Genomic DNA, 21,131 nt, shown 5'->3' with positions numbered 1-21,131 from the left:
ACTTTCCACTGCTATGCAGGGAAAGTTGAGGAAAAGAAGGCAAAGCACCCCCGGGATCACCCACCTCTGCAACTCTGCAACGCTGCAACACTGTGCCTGCCTGTAGCTCCCTTGCCCGCCCTGGGGCTCAGCAGGAGTGCCAGAGGGGGGCGATCAGCCGTAGGAAAGGCTGCACAATCCAGCCACCTCTAGAGGCGGGCACTGTAAAAAACACTGGGAGGAATCCAACCGTGACTCACCAGGCTGGCTTCTCGTCCACGGGCAGGGGAGGCAGCACGGGCAGGGAGGCAGCATCCCGGAGCACGCTGCAGCCCTGCCCAGCAGCCAGCCCTCAGGATCAGCCACAGCAGAGGTAGGCTCGGTGGGGGTAAGCAGGTACGAGTGTTTCTGCAGCCACTACTGGGACAGTCACCACTCCCAGGGGATGCTGAGCAACCCTTTCCTAGCAGTGAAGTTTCTTAGCCAAGTGCCATGGCAAAAACCACGGCCGGCTTCCCAAGCAGCATCCCTCTGCCTGCTGGGGCAAGGCATTGCCTCCAGATGGCTCTTGGGACAGACGGTTGGCAGGTGGAGACTGGCTCCCTGCTGCCAGGGACAGACAGTTTCTCTGTGCCCCCGGGTTACTCCTGTTTCCTTGGATGGGGAGGAGTTACCTCTGGGGCTCAGCAAGGAACAGCTCAATGGGCGCAGTCCGCGTTCGTGTGGTGATTCACCAAGCACCTTGAGCACAACATCTGCGACTGGGGGCCAGGCTGTTTGATAAGGAGCAGAACCGGGGAGGGTGGGAGCACAGGCAAGAGACCAGGGGTTGAGAACAGGCAGAGGAGGGGAGCAAGAGGCCCAGAGGTGTGCATATCTTACTGTCTCATCCTGGGGACAATGGGCATTGAAGCAGATGCCTCAGTGATTCCAAACTTGCTTTGCTCTGGGATGTACCCTGGGGAGATGGAGGGCTCCCATGAGAGATGCCTGACCCAGATGCGGGACTGCAATGTGCATGGGCACTGGAGATGCATGCACAGCCATGCCCAGGACAAGCAGCAAGCTGGCAAGTGGGCAGAAGATGGCTCTGCAGAGAAGTCTGGGTGGGGTGGAAGTATGGAGGTGATTTCCTCCACAATGTCTCTCTGGGTGCTGATTTCCAGCTGTCCCGGGTGGAAGGATGGTGCTGTGGAATGGCTCCTTCCCCTTCTATCCTGGTGCCAATGCATGCTTCCCCTTCAACACCACCCAGGCCATCACTGTCTCTGTCTTCCTCTCCATGCTGGCCACTTGCATCATCATCCTGCCAGGGATCCGGGGCAGGGGGGTAAGTGGTGGGGAGGGAGAACCTCAGCCCTCTGGCCCCTGCCCTGTGCATACCACATGCCTCCTCCTTCCCAGCTTCAAAAACAGACCTGGGGAGCAAACATGCCGCCACGCTCATGGCCAGGGCTCTGGGATCTCTAGCAAGCCACGGGGGTGAGCTCCAGCCCACCCCAGCATGTACGCACATGCTGAAGACACCAAACTCCACCATCCCAAATTTATGAGGCACCTACATCTGAACTTGGCTGGATTTCATTGTGAACAAGCGTAAGTGATTTCACAGGAGTGGAAAATCAGGGTGAGGCTCAAAGGCCTTGCTCCACCTTCCCCGAAACACTAATAAAAGGAGGAGGTGTGCACCACGCGTGCCCCAGCACTGTTCACGGGGCAGTGGCCAACGGACCCTGCTGCGAGCCCACCACTTGCACGTTGTGCACTTGGTGTGTGCTTGGTTTTGCAGTGGGGCTGGCCGAGACCCATGGGACACACTGCAAAACCCTGACCACTGCTTTTGCCAGCTGCCAACATGTCCGGACACGTGAAGTTTGGATAAGTGTGGAAATCCCAGCTCAGGACTATTAAAGGGAGTGTCTCCATCCTCCTTTCCAGAAAGGAGATGTCATGGCTTTCCCAAATGGGCTGTTTTGTCCTTCTTGCTCTGTCTGTATCTCCCTGTTGCCTCCTTCACCCTACCACAGAGGTAACCCAGCCACATGTCCCCACACCATGCCACCCACCTGCAGAGCCCATAGGGTGACTCCCCAGGGGAGGGACAGGCCTGTTTCTCACCAGCTGGCATTTCTAAATTGCATGCTTGGTGCTGAGGTCTCCATGGCAAAATCTGACTGAGAGCTGTCCTCCCTCCTCCCCCTCTGTTCACCCCTTGCAGCGCCTCTTCTGGTTTCTGCAGGTGGTGATAGGCCTCTTCGTGGGAACAGTGGTCCTCAGTGAGTACCAGGGTCCTGGAGGGGAAGCTCAAGGATGCCCAAGACATGGGGGATGGATGAGCAAGGTGATGGAGGGTGAACAGAGCAGCCAAGCACCACGTCCAGCCTGCAGAATGAGATTATGGGGAAGATCAATGCCTGTCTGTGTCTGGGACCTGGCTGCAGCAAGTGGTGGGAGGTACAAGCACCCAGCTGTTTCGCCTCTGAAGGCTGGCAGTCGTAGGCACCTACCACCTCCAGGGCAATCACCGAAAGCCCATTGCCAGCTGCCAGGGGACTCAGACTATTTGGCAGGTGCTTAGATGAGGACCAGTGCCTAGACAGTGCCCACACATCAGCCCCATTGCCTCTAGGGCTAAAAGCTGTGCTGGGTCTGGGGAGAAGCCAACCCAAGTGGGGCTCTCAGGGTCACAGGTCAGGTTTGATATTGGGGAAGGACATACATCCTTGGGATTCACAACCCAGGCCTTGCCCTTGGGATGGGGTAGATGATGCTCAGGCCATGGTGACTGTAGTGGCAGGTGCTTTCAGCACTAGATGTCTCACCACCAGGCCATGACTAACCTTTGAAGTCTTCATAGCCATACAGTTCACCAGGGATCGGGAGACTGGCTGGGTGACAGCAAACACCTCCTACAAGTCCTTCAGCCATGCCCTGGTGAACACAGACATCGGGCTGCACATTGGCCTGACAGGGGTGAACATCACACTGGTGGGTGAGTGCATATCACAACAGGAAGAGATTGGGTGTAAGTTTTGCACCTGGATACTGGGGCAGTGGGCCCTTGAGCCCCTACACCAGGAAGTCTTGGAGCTGCCTCCAAGGCTGAGAAAGGTCCTTAGTCTTCTCCCTCTGGCAGGAAACCCAGTGAATCAGGTCAACAAGACCATCAGCTACAACGAGCACTTTGCCTGGACCTTCAATGCAGACTACGACCGCAGCTACAGTGAAGGGCTGGACAGGGGGCTGCCCAGCCCCATCCTCTATGTTGCGGAGAAGTTCACCGTGCAAAGCGCCTGTGGTGTGCACAAACAGTACCGCATGTCCAGCCACTACGCATCCCTCACACTGTGGTAAGTTAGAGCAAGAGGTCAGCCTTATCTCTGCACAGTGGGGTGGTGAAAAGAACCGGGTAGAAGAGAGGGAGCTTGATGGAGCCACCTTCTTCCCTTCAAGGCCATGCCAAAACCTTGGCTGGCCTCTGGCACCCGCTGTTCTGCAGAAGCAGGGATGCTCATGCTCCTGGCCTGCCCATCTCCCCAGAGTCCTCTTCTGTGTCCTCTACCCTGATGCACAAAACTGCAGTCAGAGAAAACTTATTCTTCATTTAAAAGAAGGCAGACACAACTGTGTGGGGCTTACAGTGCAAGGTCCTCTCCCAAGAAAGATGCAAAGCCCTGATAAGATCAGCCATGGGGCGGGGTTCCTCTTGCATGCCTAAGAGGGCATGAGACCTGCTGGTGGGGAGTGGGAGCGACCATCAAGAGGGTGTTCAGAACCTGTCTTGTGGTGGAAAGCTGAGAGCCCTTGTGTGTGTTGTGATCGTGGAATCTCAGAGCATCCCCATGTGTCTCAGAGGTCATGGAAAAAACTCTGCAGGGAAGAGTGAGTCTTGCAATTCCCCCGGTGGACTTAGGCTTCAGGTCCCTGCCCACAACTCCTTTTTTATTTTCAGAAAAAATAACTAGCCCTGCCCAAACCTTGCTGCTACTGAGAAGGAGTATTTCAAGGCAGGGATGTTGTTGTAAACTTATTTTTCATTATTGGTCTTGGAATCAGAAAAATTTGTTAGGCTCACCTTCCAAATGAGCTAAACCCAAATCCCACACAGAGGGCAGGGCCAGCAGCTGGGTTCACTCCACGTGCTGAACCACATGTGGGCACAGCTTGTTGTGCAGTCCTATGAAGAAAGTTGTCCCTTGTTGCCATTCTCCTTTTTAACAGGTGGGGACTGCCTGGGGGTCCCAATTGTGGAGGACCACAAGAGTCAGAGAAAGGGTTAACTTGGAGGGAACTCCAGAGGTTTCTACTCCAATCCCCTGCCCAGACAGGGCTGATGTCAAAGCCATATCAAGATGCTCAGGGCTTCATAAAGTTCAGCACTGAATGTTCCCAGGTGTGGAGATCCCTCTCCACCAATGTGTGACCTGTCCCACAGCTCCACCATTCATGCAGATACAGAATCATTTGGGCTAGAAGGGATGTCCTTAGATCAGCCTGTCCAGCCCAGCTACTCAAGCAAGGCCAGCTAGAGCAGGTTGCCCAGGGCTGTATCCCTTCATTGGGATGTGGAGAGGAGACTCTGAGAAAAGGCTCCAAGAATGATGCTTTCTGCTCAGTTTTGTTGTCCTTTTGCAGGATGGCCTTTTGCACTTGGTTCATTTCCATCCTGTTGTTCTTCATGACCATCCTGTTCTATGGTGTCTATATGCTCCTGCTCACTGCTGTGGTGATGCTCTTCTCACTGCTTTTCTTCTTCATGGCAAGGAACACCTCTAAGTGCCCCATCCAGTTTGGCCCAGCTTCCTTGTAAACAAACTATGGTGGATCCTTTTGGCTGACATTAGTAACAGGTGAGTGCTCAGCTTGGTCCTGGGGCTGAGTGATGCTCAGTAATGCCCAAACAATGCCTCATCCCTTCTCTTTTAATGGCTGGTCACAGAAAATGATTTATTTTTTTTTTTAATAGCATACAAGGATTTAAGATAGCGTACTTGAGACTGGGGGAAAAGAGCTGAGCAGCAAGGAGATCCAAATGGCCTGTTATCTGTGTGCAGGTGTGCCCAGAGGAGTGCCAAGAAAGTCATGAATCGCAGAGTCAGAGAAAGATCTGGCCTGGAAGGACCCTAGGGGGTCTATCTCCCAGCCCTTGCCCAGAGCAGGGCTAACCTAAAAGCCACATCAACCTTACTCAGTCTAGTGGTGGATGTCCTCATGGCTAGAAATCCCCTCTGCCTTTCAGGACCTGCCCCACAGCTGTCCCACTCATGGGCAGTGATTAGTTTCTTTTATCAAGCCAGAATTTCCTGTGTTACAACTGTGCACCTCTGAGAAGACACTGGCTCTTTTTCAGCAGCAGGAGCTGGCAATTAAGTCCCCCTGAAGACTTTTCTTTTTCAAGCTAAACAAGCCCAGCTCCTCCAGCCTTTCCCCATACATGGTGGGCTCCAGCCCAAACTGTCTTGGCCATCTGCCCCAGTTCGTTGACTTCTTTTTTTGTACTGGGGAGCCCAAACTGATGGCAATGTCCAGATGTGGACTGGGAAATAACACCTTCTCGTGATCTCCCAAGTGATGCCACATGCCACTGGCCTCCAACCCCAGATCTGGGTCTGGACGGGGCTGGGACACAGCAGGGAGGAGGCGCTAACATGTCTCCCCATGCTGTGCATTGCATGGATGCAGTGCCTGCTGCTGGGGCTAAGCGTCATCATCCTGAATCCCATGCAAACACTTAAACTGAAGTTTGTCTTTAACCTTGATGAGGGAAAGGGAGAAGAAGAGAAAGTGTGGAACAAGTCCTACCTGCCAGCTGAGCCCAGCTCCTCTGCACAGGATGTGTTGGTGGTCCCCCTGGGCGAGCTTTGTGAGGTGACAGCCACCCAGCTGTAAGGCACTGTGGGATGGCAGGGCAGAGCCCATGGACACACCTTCTGAATTCAGGTTATGGTCCAACCCGTCCGCGAGCCCAAGTGGAAAGAGACACGGCAAGAGCCAGTTGACAAGAATATCCAAGTCTGGAAAGGTGTCTCAAACACGACAGTTTGCACTCAGTTTTTTGCTGTTGTTGTACTCACCAGTTGCTGGAAGACCTTTTGGGGTGGGGAGAACACATGCCCCATCCCTGGCTGTCCAGTTATAGGCACTGGGCTACTGCCCTTCCCCTTAGTCCATCCCCAACAAACCCTAAAAGTCCTCTCGAAGATGCAGAGACTAAACTAGAACAAACTGGAGAGAAACCAAATAAATGCAGAATCATGGATATGAACCAAAGGAGAGCCAGAAGCCCCCCAACAGCACCCTCTCTGAGAATCCCATCTGCTCAGGAGTGCTGTTCCCATCAGTGGTCAGGAAAAGCAAGCAGAGATGTGGTCACCAGGGTGCCCTGGACCCAGCACCTCCTCTTGAAGAGCTGGTTGGCAGGGAGGCCCACAATCGTTGGAGATACGCTGGATTTCAGACCCATCCTGGTACCCTGCACCTCAGGTTTGATATGGGTCTGAAATGCAGTGTGCTGTACATTGGGCTAGAAACATCATGGTAAGGGAGTGGGTTGGTTGGCCCTTGGTTCTTACAGTGCTTATAAACACCCCAAGCCACAGCCACCAGCCTGTGAGTTACTGGTGCTCTTGCAGCCCTCTGAAAGGAAGACAAATATTTCAGTGGGAGGGAAGCAGAGGAGGAGATGGGAACAGAGGTGCTACAGTGCACTGGAGAGCGTCTGTAATCAATTAGCATGAGGTGAGCATCACACCCACTCTGGGAGGCTTGGTTTCCTCCTGCTCAGCAGTGGAAATACATGTTGTCATGGGGCACATGACTCTGAAATCCTGCACACCCAGGATGGGTGCAGCCAACTCCCAACTACCATATCTACATATGGACTAGATCCAAAGTGAAACAAACCTCTTTTATTTATTGAGTTGAAATTCAGCACTCATAAATCTCTGCCTTTCCCTGGTGTGTCACCCCTTGCAGCTCAGCCTTGGGGGGCAGGGGAGTAGGCAGCTCTGCTGCCTGCTAGATGGCATGGTGGCTGCATGCCCTAGTGCAATGAGTGCCTCTAGGCATGGGGACCACGGTGCTTGCAAAGCCCCAGGCTGTGCTCTCCAAGATGCTTACAGTGTTTGCTCCATTGCTGGCACCGACTCTCTGGTTAGATGCCAGATTCCCTGGACAGTGCGGGGCCAGAGCAGCCCGGGCTTAGTGCCAGGGATTTAATGGCAATTATTTTATGTCTTGTCCAACAACAGCTCAGTCCAACCAGGAAACTAAGCTGGGACCTTTAGTGGACAGAGAAGGTAGGACCTGCAGCAGCACAACCTGGGGGCCATACAGCCACAGCTCTTATAGTGCATGTGAAGAAGCCACTATTTTGACATGCAGGGAGGCAAAATAATCACCCCTGAGCGGTGGCCCTTATGTGTGCACCTCCCTGTGGTGGTGAGCGAAGAAGTACTCCACCTGCAAATCTCCTTGCAGGTGGCTAGCCCCCATGACACAGCTAGTCCCTGTTGTCCTGACCCCTGCTCTGCATGAGACACAATGCATGAAGGGGACTCTGCATCCCCCATCATGTCGTTGCCACTACTCAGCTCCATGCAAGCCCTGCTGCAGAAATCCTGGCCATCCTGTTTGCTAGGAAGCCAGCAAGACACACAGAGATCTGGTGCCTCTGTGCTTCAAACAGATGGAATTTTGTTTTTGTTTTATTTATTTGGGCTCATGGTCCTTTATGTCGGATGCAGCAGGCCAAAGCTTTTCTTCTGGTGAGGATGCTATTGGGGGGAGTCATGCCTAAAAGCAGGAGATGAGGCTGGAGAGTGCCCGATGGGCTGGCAGAAAGGATGGGAAACCCCCCAGCCTCTTGTGATTTCAGGGCATGGGATCTATCCCACACCAGCTCCAATAACTTGTAATTGCTCGTAGCATCTTTCCACGATGCCTCTGGACCTGATATGTCTGGACACGAGAAAGATTTGAGAAAGGATTCTCCTTTTCCTGAGGGAGTTATATTGGTTTAGTCTTATGGTTTTTGTCCTGCTGCTTGGCTAGTTAAAGTCCTTTTGAGGCTCTCCTACTTCCCTACAGCGTGCTGCTCCACACAACAAGGGTTTCTCAAGGGCTTACCTTGACACATGCCAATGAGCCTCATCCTTCCTTTGGGGGAACCTCTGCCAGGGCAGCTTCCACCATGGAAGGATGCATCTGCTGGGAAATCGCAAGCAAGTTGCCTGCAGATAAGCCTTGCTGCCCCTGCTTAAGAAACCAGCCCCCCAGAATGCTCAAAGTGTTTCAAAGGAGCTGGTTTTTAATAGAGTTTTATTGAAAATAATAATTCTTGCCCACAACAAATCACATTAGTGCAACACAAATACCATGTGAAAGAAATAGTTAACAACAGCAAGGGTCTTTTCTCAGAAAGAAAAGAGCCAAAAAATTGATATTATGTCCTTTACAATTAATTGGACTGAAGCTGTCCAGGTCTCCAGCATTCAGATATGGCAATCTCCTTTTGCCAGCCTGTGGAGACTCTATCAGGCAGGTGGATTTGGTGATTTGGTGCCAGAGCTCATCTTCTGTTGTAATAACGCAGTTTGATGCACTTCATTTCTCACCTTGGCTGGGTCTGACCCCTGGCCTCAGGCTTGTGTTTTGTGGTGAGCCCAGAGAGCCCAAGTGTGTTCCAGCTGGATGGGGGTAGCTTAATTCTTCACTCTCTTTCCTTTCCTGTGGCATCTTTTTGGCCCATGCTAGGCTGTAAGTCTTATCTAATAAAGCCCAAGTCTGAAAGTGAAAATAAGTCACATCACCACATTCCCCCGTTTTCCCAAAAGCGGGTTCGTTCACCCATTGTGCAAAACACCAAACTACACACAGAGCAGAGGTATTTTATTCATTTTATTTTTGTGCAAAGATGGGTCCAAGGTGGTAACTCCATAAAGCTAGCACCACTCTATACAGTTCAATGTGTCAGTAACACATAATATTGATGCCCCCCACCAGCCAATCATTGGTTAGTTTCTTTTTCACTTCATCTTAAAGGCACAGCTCCCTTTAAAAATTACCACACACGCTCAGAGAGTAAGGGGTTTATTTGAGTAGGGGGTTTTCTGGCCTATGGGCATGATTTTTAGTATTATAATGAGGATAGTTCACCTAAAGGAAACTTAGTTTTAGGTCGTATCAACATGCATAAATATCCCAATTAGTTGTCCTCCTTGACTATATACTTTATCACCCAGCTTTCGGCATCTTCTGGTGCAGGATGTTCCCTTTTATCAGTCTCTTAGTTCTCCTTCAAGGATATAGTCATAAAACAAATGCTTCCCTATCTCTCACCTCCCTTCCCTGGCCACCAAATTCTGTTTTGCCAGGCCCACATGGTTCACTGTTTTTGCTTGGCAGAAAATCCCATTTTCTTCAGGATATCACCCCAGCAAACTCCATCACATGTTTACTCAGTCTTTATTTCAGGAGCAGTTTTTTTACTCTAGCTCATGCAGCATCCAGCCTGATGGAGTCTGGGTCTGTGTCTGGTTTTCCTAGGTACACCTAAAGGTCTACACTAAATGTCAGTGCTTGAGAAAGAGATGAGCAGGTTTAATCACCAGCTCTTGCAATTGTGGGTGCTCCCCATATGAAATCTCAGCAGTGAGTTGAGCTTCTGGGGTGGGAACTGGTCATCAGAGACTCACGACACCAAGATGTGCCAGGGAATGGAGCAGGAAGGGCATTTGTCCTGGGACAGAGACCCCCAGCTGAATGTGCAGCTTAAGTCACTGGTGCTATGAGCTGCTCCTATTGCAGCCTGCTGACTCTCTGCAAAGTCTGCCCTTTTCCAGAGGGCACGGTCAGGGACATACAAGGTATCTGATGCAAAGGTACTTCTCAGCAAGTACTCATCCCAGCGTGGACTCATGCACCCTCCAAAGGCAGTTGGATGGGGAAATGGGACTCTGGGGACATCAAGAAGGGTTTGTGCTCTGCTCTTTCAGGCCCTCCTTCAGGGAAGGAGAGGGAAAAACTTTCTAGACACCATTGGCATTGAGTTTGGGGACCTGAGAAGGAGAGAGTCTTTTGTTCACAAAACGAGGGTTGACATACACTTCAGTCATCTCCTGGTACTCCTCTCCTTTGTCCTCATGGAGATCAAAGAAAGTTTTCAGTAGGCCCAAGTTGAAGTAGTGCAGTACGACAACAGTGATCCCAGCCACAAAACAGAGCAAGCCTGGAAGACAGTGTGCTGTCTTAGAGCATTCCGGTAAACAGCAGCATACTTCCCACCCCACATGCCCCGCATGAGGTGGCTTCAGCTGCTGTGCTGAGCATCTTAAAACCCAGGCAAGTGATCCCCATCTCCTTGCATTACTGTACCTCAGGGACTAAAAATCCCTCCATCACCTTTGAGATGGGGATAGTTCTTCCCCTCCTGCCAGCCCTCTCCACATCTCTGCCAGGATCTGCTTTGCCAGGGCACAGGCTGGGGCTCTGGTGAGCTGCACTCCCTGAGCTCTCTCACCTGCACTTCTGGGGGAAAGCACTGGGGCTCCTGCACATCAAGAGGGACAAGGTGGTGTACCCTGATGTAGCTTGGTGTCCTTACCAATTGCTAGTGTGAGCCAGAAAGATCCCCCGTAGCCTGTGCGTAGGATTGCGGTCCCAAACTGCATTGGGCACATCAGGGAGTTCCTCACAGTGGAGAACGAGAGCAATGAAAAGATCATGAAGGCCCCTGTGACCAGCAGCATGTAGCCTCCATAGACTAGGACAGGCAGGGAGAAGAGCATGTTGGAGATGAGCCAAGTGCAAAAGGCCACCCTGGAGACAAGAGAAGAGCAATGGATGAGTTGTGCAAGTGCCACAGACTAGGATGTTCGGTGTGAGGACTTCCATGTGGAAGGAGGAATATGGGGTGCGGGTTGCATTGTATTAGGCCAAGAAGCTCTGTGGGCAGGCTGGAATGACCTCTGGCCTCCCAGGCTGAGCAAGCAGATTTGCAATGCTCACACTACTACATCCAGAAGGTAGAAGCGCAGATTTCCTCTTCCCATTGCTCAGACCACAGGCTGTACCAGTCTCAAGGAGGCCACGGCGGCTCGCCGTGAGTATCTAGACTATCTCAGCTCCCTGCCCTTCCATGTGTGGAAGACCCCACAGAGCAGCACACAGGACTAGAATAATTGCAGAAGCAGGCCTAAGTCATTTGTATCAGCTCTGAACTTGTCTCAGAAAGCGAGTGACAGGGGAAGCTTTCAGCTATGAACCAGCTCTTGCTCTGTGATACCACCAGGCCCCTCTCTTGGCTCCTGCACCGCTGCTCTCAAACCCAGGACACGGGGAACAGCACTGCAATAGTGCTTGCTCTCCACAACTCATGGAAGAGGGGAGCATCTCCTGACAACCATGGACCAGCTCTCCCTCAGCCCAGAGGAGCAGTAACATGTCACGGCCCAGCATATCCAACTAAAGAGTTGAGATCAACCCCACAATAACAGCACCATCAGCTTCTCCTCACCTGGTCCCACTCCCAAACATTAAATACCCTCACAGGTGGGGATGGGAGAATTCTGGACATGCCCTTGGGCTTCTCTCGGCCACCAAGGGCAGCAGCTCTCTTTCCATGGGGATGGACCCCTGCCATCATCACCACATTGCAGCAAGAGATCTCTCCTCTCTCCTGCACCCAGCCCTGGTGAAGTAGATCAGCAGAGAGAACCAAGACCATCCCATTTATCTGCTCACCCCGAGGTGCCTGTAGGGCCACTGGTTTGACCACAGACCTTGCAGAGGCCCCTCCACTCACATGGGTTCCCTCATGGAAAGGGCAGCAGAGCCTTTCCCATGTCCTGGCACCTCCCTTGCCTGCACCAGGAGAGGAAAGCTCACCAGAGAGTGGCTGATGCATAGTGGCTGGAGATGCGGTACTGTCTGTGCATGTTGCAGGGGCTTTGCGTGGTAAACTTCTCCGCGACATAGAGGATGGGGCTGGGCAGCCCCCTGTCCAGCCCTTCACTGTAGCTGCGGTCGTAGTCTGCATCGAAGGTCCAGGCAAAGTGCTCGTTGTAGTTGATGGTCTCATTGACCTGATTCACTGGGTTTCCTGCCAGAGGGAGAAGACTGAGGTCCTGCTGTGACCCAGTGGCGTGGGTGCTGCCAGCCAGGAGCATGGACACCCCAGAGACAGCAGGGTCCCAGGAGCCTCCACACAGACCACGGTCACCCACAGAGCACTTGGAGACCTCCTGTGGCTGTGGCCACTCCCGAGCTGCAGACGGGGACATCAGACTCACCCATGAGTGTGACATTCACCCCTGCCAGGCCGACATGCACCCCAATGTCCACATTCACCAGGGCATGGCTGAAGGACTTGTAGGAGGTGTTTGCTGTCACCCAGCCAGTCTCCCAGTCCCCTGTGAACTGGACAGCTGCCAGGAAAAGTAAAGCTGGGGTTAAAGACAGGCCGGTCTCAGGGTTTTCTGTGCTCAAGGGGGATCACAGGTGAGCACAAATGGTGACATTCCCTCCGTGGCACTTCAAGGGAGTGTAAGGAGGGCACGAGAGCTGACTCAGCCACAAGGACGTGCCTCAACCAGCTCCCACACCCTGGCAGAGCTCGTGCCCTCCCCACACTGAGCATCCGCTCCCTCGATCCGGGAGCGGAGGAGCTCAGATTCCCAGAGGTGAAACCCATGACCTGATTCCTCCTTAGGCATCCTCTCTGGGACTACCCTGCAAGCTGCCCACCACAGCGAGCACCGCAGCCCCCAGGGGCAGGGCTCAGAAATGAGCCCATTCCTCAGCCTCAGGAACAGGGGTGGGTTTCATTGCCAAATATTAAGCTCCCTAGATGGTACTATTAGTGAGTAATGAAGATCACCGGCAAACTGAGGGGTGGAGAGGGATGGCAAGTGCTGTCACAGCTCTTCCAGACTGGGGAGAAAATTTGAAATATTTCGAGTATAAGTTTTTTTGGAACAAAGTATCCTTTTCTGGATAACAAAGTTTCCTTTTATGAAACACTTCCACTTTGGGGTGGGCTTAATTTTCAGGCACTGAGACCAGCTGAAAATGAAGGTGATGATTTAATCGCAGGCTGAACAAGACCTTTTAAACCTGCTCAAAAATAAGTTCAGCTGCTGAATCAACTTGTGAGGCCACTGATCCAGTGGCAGCTCTGCAGGAACGTTTTCTAGCTGCAGGGTCGAGTGTGCCCTGCTGCTGCCAGACAGAAATCCAGACACCAGCTTTAAAACAACTAATTCCTCCTGTGTGCCCAAGCAGCACCTGGCTGCATCCTTGTAAGGAATGGTGCTGGATGGCTCTCCAGGACTGAGCTGGTTAAGGCTGACCTCCATCCCTCTGCCATCTCCATCCTGTACCATGTTCCCAGGCAGCTCTGGTGGCATCTCCCAGCACCTAGGCATCTCCAGGTGGAGGGTGACCGCTGCATGCCAGACTGGCTCATGTGTCAGCTGTCAGAGTCCTGTGGCTGGATATCTACTTCTATCACCTGGGTGAATCAGGGGTTGAGTCATTTAGGTTGTGCTTCATCATCCTTCTCCAAGCAGTCTTGTAATCCACCCTGTCCTTGGCAGCAGGAAAGTTTCTTTGATTTAGGGTCAGGGCTAGTTTCTCTTCCCATCTGTCATCCGCTATCCCCTCAGTACATCTTTTGCTTACACATCCTGTTGCCAAGTCTAAGTTGGAAATCCCACAGACTGGTTTCCACCACCAGCCCCATTTATTACAGAAGATTTCTTGGTTTCTACTAAATCAAACCATCTCCATCTCCTCCTGCCTTGCTCCTTGGAAGGTCTTTACCCTCCACACGCGCTTCTGCCCTGCTTGTGTTTTATTCTGACCTGCACTCTCCATGTCACTGCAAGGCTCCTCTCATTCTCCAAACATGCCCTGCTGCAGTCTGAGCTTCTCATCTGCGCTCCCTCGACAGCAGGCAGCTCAGGAGGCCTTGCATGGTCAGAAGAACATGGGGCTGTGCAGCCCACCAGAGCTGGGGCTGTTCAACCTCCATGGTACAGTTACAGCCAGCAAAGCTCCCTCTCGATTCAGAAGTAACAATGGGCACCTCCAGGTGCTCTCAGCCCCCATGCCAGGGATGGGGAAGCCCTTTTGGAAGCTGTGTGACTGCTTTGCAGGACAGGAGTCAGGCAGACCCTGCAGCAAGCCTCAGCCAGGCCACGGCTGTGACCACCAGCTCACATTTCCCAGACACAGACCTTGCCCCTGGGGTTTAATCCTGCCCCCATGCCCACCCTCTGAGGGCTGTGCAGCACTTACCAACGATCACCACTCCCACGACAAGGCTGAGGAGAACCCGGAGTGTCCAGTACAGCCTCTGCAGGGAGAGAGGTGGGACATCAGGCAGGGAGGAATAGCCCTGGCTCTCCTCCCACCTCACACGAAACCAGCCAGGAGTGTCCCAGCATCCAAAACGTGGGGAGCAGATGCTTATCCCCAGGGAGAAGGGTCACACACCGCCTGTCCACGGATGCCTGGGATGATGAGCAGAAAGCTGCAAGCGAACGTTAGGAAGACCACAATCACTATGATGGTGCTGACGTCGAACACGGAGACCTTCCTCTGCTGCAGGTAGAAGGGGTAGACGCCATTGAAGAGAGTCATCCTGTACCTCTGGCAGCCTGGGGGAAAGAGGAATTCACAGCAGGGACCCTGCACTGCCCTGCCTGGCTGCCTTGAGCTTGTGGTGGCCAGCTCCAGCTCAGCTCTGGAACAACCAGCTGTGGGAAGTCTACCTCAAAACTCCCCAGAGGGACAAGGAAATGTGACGTTGCAAGGAAACAGGCAGAGCAAAATACTCCCCAGCAGAGAAACATGCCACCCAAAAGCCCTTGGTGGAGGAGAGGAGGTGCCTGGGGCAGGGCTCCACCAGCCTGGAGGGTTTGTGGCAGCCCTGGGGAACCACAGCTTGAGGAGCAGCCCAGGCCCAGAAACCTGTTGAGCAGCTCCTCCCCAGACAGAGCTGGGTCTTTCCCTCCCGCAGATGCATCCAGGGCTTTCTACTTCATGGCATGCTGTTAAAGGAAGGCCACAACCTGGTGACAACCAGCAGATGCAGCCTTCCTCCAAAACGACAAGGAACCACTGAGAATAATGATTTCACAGTAGCAAAATAATTCCCAGCCAGGGGACATCATTGCTGAGCAGAATGAAGCCCACCACCCTCATTTCCACTCCCTGTCCTCAAAGAGGCTTTTCTCCAGGACCTGCAACAGTACAATCTAGGGAGGGAAGACTGCTCCTGTACTTGGTCCAGGGAGGGCAGAAGCAACCCCTGGAGTTGGGATGTGGGTCCAAGAATCACACAAGCATCAGGAGCACATCACAAGGCTAAAGGAAACTGACTTATGTGAGATCAAATGGCAGATGAAGCATGTAATTCCCAAAGATGGCTTTGAACTCCCACCGACACTTCAGTTCTAGCAGTTACACAGCTTCCCCTGTTCCTGGGTTAGATCTTTTCTACCAAAGCTGATTACATGCTTAGTCCTTTTATTTTGCTTATTTAATAGCATCTCTGCATGTCACTACCCTGGGAAGTATTCTAAAGTCAGGGAGTACCAGAGCTAACATGACTCATGACAAAATGCAATTTCATTCAGTGTCCCTGCATGGGGGAGTTGATTTTATTCTCATTTAACGAAAACAGTATTAATTGTATTTTTAGGTAAGATCCAACCCAGGGCAATTCAGCCACAAAAAAGTGGGTCCCAAATCCCTAGAAGTGGGTGGGGATTACAATAAGTATCAGAAAACAATTTACTTGGGCAGCTGAAGTCACTTTTCAATGCATAAAGCAATATTTAGTTCCAGAATAATTCTCTGTACAGTAACCTAGATGATTACAGCAAGAAGTTTAACAGAGAATGGGTTTTTACAACTGGCTCACTGGTCAGCTAGACCTGACCTTATCTTGACTCCCTGATCCAGACTAACAGAGCTATCACGTGTACTTACAAATCTTGTTTTGGGCTATTTTGCTGTAACTGTTTTGGGCTATTTCCCTGGAAATCCAAGCCCAGAGAAGGGCAGCCTTCAAGCACCATTCCTGCTGTGATTACCTGGCAAGCAGGAGCTGTAATTGAGTCTCAATGCTACAATGTCAGACTGAAGTCCAGCCACAGGGTTCCCAGCCCAGCAAATGTGCCCACAAATAGTCTGAGCAGCTCTAAGAGAAGAAATAAACTAACAGTTTAGCCTAGGACAAACTAAATCTTGATTGCTTGAATTCCACTGGTTTCATTATATCTTTGCCTAAATTTCATATGAGATGCAATGAGGGAAGGAATGGTTTCCAAGCCTGTATTCACCAAAAAGCAATTTTTCACAGCTTAAAACAGATCAACAATACATAACAATCAACAGACCAGAATGAAACATGGAAAATGTTGTCTTTTTAAATCTAAATTTAGTTTTTAAACAGTATCAAGGGATGTTTGCATGTCCTCTGGACTTTGCAACTTTTGAGAAGAGCTTTATAGAGAATTGGCAGGGAAAGAGCTCTTCCTGTTGCTGTCCATCCATTCTTTCTCACTTGATTACCCTGCACAGAAGACCAGCTCCTTGGCATTTTTGCAGCTTTGAAGTGGGAAACTGATGCCTGCAGCTCATGGCAGGAGAAACTCAAGTTGTTGCACCTTGGAAAACATCCTCTGTGCAGAAGCATGGCTGTGGCCCTAGAGCCCCTGTGGTTTGCTCCGTCACAGTGCACGGAGAGGGAAAAGACTAGAGACATCTTCAAGGAAAAAATCAGTACTTTAGCAGAAATGGACAACTTATTTTTTATTTAAAATATTCTGGACTGGCAGTGGAGAGGGGCAAAGGAGACAGAAAGTTTGCCCAAGTCCCAGTTTCTGCTTATGGAAACCCCACTTTCCTGCCCCAGAATGAATCAAGCTGGAAGTGACCTTTTGGAAGTGCCCAGCCAAAACCTCCACACAGCAGAGCCAACAGCAATCCTGGATTGGGTTGCTCAGGGCTGCAGATCGGTATTTTTCACCAAAACAAGGGAAATCCTGTCCCCTGGAAACTGAACAATCAGGGCTACAATTCAGTGATGGCAGGGACTCTGCGTTTTCCTGCCCCTGTAAGAGGGTCAAATCGGGATAGGAAAAACCACCGGGTTAACTCAGGATGGGGACCCAACCTCTCCCCCCAAACCTTACCTAGCCGGGACCCCTTGAGCACGTCAGGCAGCGTCTGGAGTTGCTCCCCGGAGTGAGCAAAGGGCCGGGCAGGAGCGGGTGACCCCGCCGAGGGGCGGTGGCTGGCGGGCAGCGGGGCGCGGGCGGGGCGGCGCGGGGGGCGGCGGCCCTTACCTGCCTGCCTGGCGGCGGCGGCTCGGGCGGCGGCGGCCGGCACCGCGCTGTTACAGGCGGCGGCGGGCGCGGAGCGCTATGTAAATGCCAGGGCGGCCCGCCCCGTCGCACTTCCCGCCGCACAGCCGCGCAGGTGAGCCCCGCGACGGGGGGAGCCGAGAACACTCGTGCCCCTGCCCGCATGGGGAGCGGGTCAGGGGGATCGGGGCCACGCGTGCCCCCGCCTGCGTGGGGACCGGGTCTGGGGGATTGGGGCCACGCGTGTTCCTGCTTTTGTGGAGGCTGTGGGATTGGGGCCACGCGTGTCTCCTCTTGCGGGGAGGCTAGGGGATCGGGGCCACGCGTGTCCCTCCTCCCCTCGCGTGGGAACCAGGGCCGTGCACGCTGCTGCCTGCGGGGGGGTCTGTCTATGCGCGTTGTCACCAGTGGTTGTGCTATTCCCATCTTCTCCTGCTTGGGGGGCAAGTTGTAATGGGGCCATGCATGGAGGCATGGAAGGGATCGGGCCACACGTTTCTGTCCTGTGTGATGAGGGTAGGATGGGACTATGTTCATCTCTCCCTCTCCCACCTGCATGGGAACCAGGGTGCTGGCCTACTGGTGTTCCTGCTTGCTTGGGAGACAGAGCACAGGGTGAGATGGGGGTGCATGTCCCCATCTGCATGGGGGAACCAAGGGGCCAGGGCCACTGGTGTCACTGCCTGCTTAGGGCACACACCTGCATGGGGCACTAGGAGGTGGGGCTACTCATGTCCCTGCCTGCGTGGGGGTCTGGGTCACGAGTGAGGACAGGATGGGATGGGGTCATGCACATCCCAACCTGCAGGGTGTGATGGAGCCACACACATCCCTGCCTGTGAGGGTGCAACATCACAGGACAGTGTGTTGGGACTCTTCATGTCCTTGCCTGCATGGGCACAGGGACACAGTGGGGACAGGCAGGTACCCCTTAGGTCCCACCAGGGAGGGAGTCCCTGTTGTGCACTGTGGTGGCACTGGGGCATCTGGCCCCCGAGCGTCACCAGGTGGGAGAGCTGGAGACGCCACTGGTCCCTGTGTGCATGCTGTGCTGAGGTTTGGGATTTTCTGGATTACATCCAAGGCCAGGGAGATGCAGCCTGTTCTGAAACTCCAGGGCTGGCTGGCTGGTGGGGGAAGGTGGCAGTCCCGCAGTCTGTCCCACTAGCACTGGGGAGAGCTAGAAATAAGGTGTGACAACAGGACCATAGGGATGAGGCTCCAGGCTTCTTGAATGCCTTGAAACTGCTCTCCTCTACCTGTATGGTCGCAGTACGTTCTGCAGTGGGGCTGCTGCTCTCTTACGGTGATGATGTGTCCTACAGTCCCAGCTCACTTGTGTCTCTGGGGAGAGCTCAGGAGACATTTGGAGGCTGAAACTTAATTTTAGGGAATCCAAATCTGCTGAGATCAGGTGGAGCAGGAGACCTCTGCTCTGGGGGAAGCCATGTATTTGCATGGTTTTTGGAGGGGTGTGAAGCTCCAGGCCTTGACAGGGCACAGGGATCGTCTCTGATGGGAGAAGACAAGCCTGGGGAAGCAGGTGCTTGATTTCACTAGGTGCAGAGGGAGGGAGTGACTTTCCAAAGGTGGCACAGGGAATCTGTGGAAAAGCAGAGACTGGAGGGCTCATCAGACCTTACAAAATTCCTGGAAAGCTTGACAGCTCTCTGGAACTATTCCAAACTTGCAAAGCTTTCCCTCAGCAAGCTACACCATGGGCTTCCAAGGTCAGTCCGGTTTCATTATGTCAAAGAGTCCCCTGGGCGGTTTGTGAAATGTGGGATGCAGGTGTGAGAGCAGGGAGGTCTTTCTGGAGAAGCTTGGCAGCTGGTCCTCAACACATGGGAGAGTATGCTGGGGAGTGTGAAGCTGGAGCTCTCAGCAGAAGCATGGGAAAGGAACTTGTGGGACAGCTGAGTGCCACTCATGAGATACCCCATCCTCCTTGGGCATGATGTCCCTAGCCCAGATCTGTGTGTTACTCCTCTTGAGTGCATCCTGTAAGGACTGCTGTCACTCAGCCTTGCCTGTGAGGAGGTTTCCTGCAATAGCTGGAGAAGGTTTGATAGGCAGGGAAGGCGTGGTGTCAATGTTTCCTCATGCCTTTACAGACCAAGTTCTGCAAAGGAAAGCTGCTCCTGGGGAAGACAAATGGTTCTTGAACTTTGATTGGGAGAGGCAAACTGCTGATGTGCCCAGTAACTTCTAGGAAGACATGGAGGCATGGAAGAGAACTTCCGTGTTGGTGAGAAGGGCCCTCAGAAATCTGTGGTCCAACCTACTGCTTGGAGCAAGACCACCACTGTCACTGTATCGCATTGGCCATGGTCAAGGCTGGAAAGCCTCCATAGACACCCCCCCCAGTCTTGGATTGACTAGGCAATAAGTGGGTTTTCAGTGCTGGGCCACGGAAAGATGAAAAGTGCATGAGAACTGGCATGTCATCTCATGGCTTGGGTCAGGAGCAATTCCCATATCTGAGGAAATGGGAGTTTTGCTATGTGACAGAAGGAACTTTAAAACACATTTTCTGCTGGATCCTTGCAAGAAGACCCAAGGGGAAGGGGGAAACATGCTACTCTGTGACTGTGGTAATGTGCTTTGAGGCTTGGCTTTCCTGAGCCACTTAGGTAAATCTTCTGTGGCACCTTCAGGTCTCAGCTCTAGATGGAGGTTGCAACTCTGTACGTTTTGAGTCAGCAGGAGATAAATCCAGCTGCGTCTATAGGGACTCCCTTCCTACAGCGTGGGAGGTCGTGTGGACCTCTGCACACAAGCAAACCACAACCACTGCAGGTTGCTCAGAGTATCTTCAGCCATACAGCCCTCCACATTGGTTTCAGCAGGCAGTTTCAATAGAGAGAGCTTTCTGGCAGGAGAGTCTTATGTGGTGATGGTTGACTGGGCTCTGCCACTTCTGGCAGAGGTCCTATGCATCTCCATGCTTTGCCCATTGGCCAAACTTTTGTGTTCTTCCTATGGAACGGGTCTCACAGTCTTTGGTTCTCACCAGCTGCACAATCCAGATCTTATGTCCACAAATTACATCAGCAGAGGGCTGTGGGATGGAAGACCTCTACGACCCCTTCCACAGGGGTATACTCCAGGAGGAAAGGGGTGGCACTGGGTGGAACAGGGACACTACCTAATGCTGCTCTCAGCAGCTCTGAGGCTTTCAGCAGCCCCAACTCCCACATGCATGGAAGTGAGGCCAGAACCAAAAATCCAATCAGTGCAAGGGTATTTCAATAGAGATTTAATGTTTACATTACAGAGATTACAAACAGAGATTTAATGTCCAACCATATGAAGTTTTACAAGGGCAAGGGCCGGATTTTGCACCTGGGGCGCAACAACCCTGGATATACATACACACTGGGGAATGAGCGGCTGGAGAGCAGCTCCCCGGAGAGTGACCTGGGGGTTCTGGTCGACGCAAGTTGCACATAAGCCAACAGTGTGTCCTGGCAGCCAAGAGGTCCAACCATGTCCTGGGGGTGCGTCAAGCCCTGCATTGCAAGCCCGTCGAGGGAGGTGATTGTCCGCTCTGCTCTGCGCTGGTGCGGCCTCACCACAAGTACTGTGTGCAGTTTTGGGTGCCACAGTATAGTAACGATATAAAGCTACTAGAGAGTGTCCGGAGGAGGGCCACGAAGTTGGTGAAGGGTTTAGAGGAGAAACCGTACGAGGGGCAGCTGAAGTCCCTTGGTTTGTTCAGCCTGGAGAAGAGGAGACAGAGGGGAGACCTCATTGCAGTCTACAGCTTTCCCACAA

The 21,131-nt window shown here is 52.7% G+C and overlaps 2 protein-coding genes across 2 annotated transcripts; one reads left to right on the top strand and one right to left on the bottom strand.

Annotated features, from left to right (window-relative positions):
- The first annotated feature begins 1,162 nt into the window (after window positions 1-1,162).
- On the top strand, window positions 1,163-4,789 carry DUOXA1 (dual oxidase maturation factor 1). Its single transcript, XM_064455848.1, has 5 exons — window positions 1,163-1,309; window positions 2,198-2,255; window positions 2,837-2,971; window positions 3,116-3,329; window positions 4,615-4,789. The coding sequence occupies exons 1-5, from the start codon at window positions 1,163-1,165 to the stop codon at window positions 4,787-4,789; spliced, it is 729 nt and encodes a 242-aa protein (XP_064311918.1).
- A 5,742-nt stretch (window positions 4,790-10,531) lies between these two features.
- On the bottom strand, window positions 10,532-14,622 carry DUOXA2 (dual oxidase maturation factor 2). The gene is made up of 5 exons (XM_009512217.2): window positions 14,476-14,622; window positions 14,278-14,335; window positions 12,270-12,404; window positions 11,866-12,079; window positions 10,532-10,797 (listed from the first exon to the last, which is right to left on the bottom strand). The coding sequence occupies exons 1-5, from the start codon at window positions 14,620-14,622 to the stop codon at window positions 10,536-10,538; spliced, it is 816 nt and encodes a 271-aa protein (XP_009510512.2). The 3' UTR covers window positions 10,532-10,535.
- Window positions 14,623-21,131: the final 6,509 nt, after the last annotated feature.

The sequence above is a fragment of the Phalacrocorax carbo genome, chromosome 7, assembly GCF_963921805.1.
Source record: "Phalacrocorax carbo chromosome 7, bPhaCar2.1, whole genome shotgun sequence".
Taxonomy (NCBI): domain Eukaryota; kingdom Metazoa; phylum Chordata; class Aves; order Suliformes; family Phalacrocoracidae; genus Phalacrocorax; species Phalacrocorax carbo.
Note: the sequence above shows the minus strand (reverse complement) of the source record. Positions and strands in the feature narration are given on the sequence as shown.

Coding starts and splice junctions, on each gene's coding strand:
- DUOXA2 (XM_009512217.2), bottom strand. CDS start 14,622: ATGACTCTCTTCAATGGCGTCTACCCCTTCTACCTGCAGCAGAGGAAG. Junction 14,336..14,475: donor CAGGCATCCGTGGACAGGCG/GTGTGTGACCCT, acceptor CTCTCCCTGCAG/AGGCTGTACTGGACACTCCG. Junction 10,798..11,865: donor TATGCATCAGCCACTCTCTG/GTGAGCTTTCCT, acceptor TCTTGTCTCCAG/GGTGGCCTTTTGCACTTGGC.
- DUOXA1 (XM_064455848.1), top strand. CDS start 1,163: ATGGTGCTGTGGAATGGCTCCTTCCCCTTCTATCCTGGTGCCAATGCA. Junction 2,256..2,836: donor CGTGGGAACAGTGGTCCTCA/GTGAGTACCAGG, acceptor AAGTCTTCATAG/CCATACAGTTCACCAGGGAT. Junction 3,330..4,614: donor TACGCATCCCTCACACTGTG/GTAAGTTAGAGC, acceptor GTCCTTTTGCAG/GATGGCCTTTTGCACTTGGT.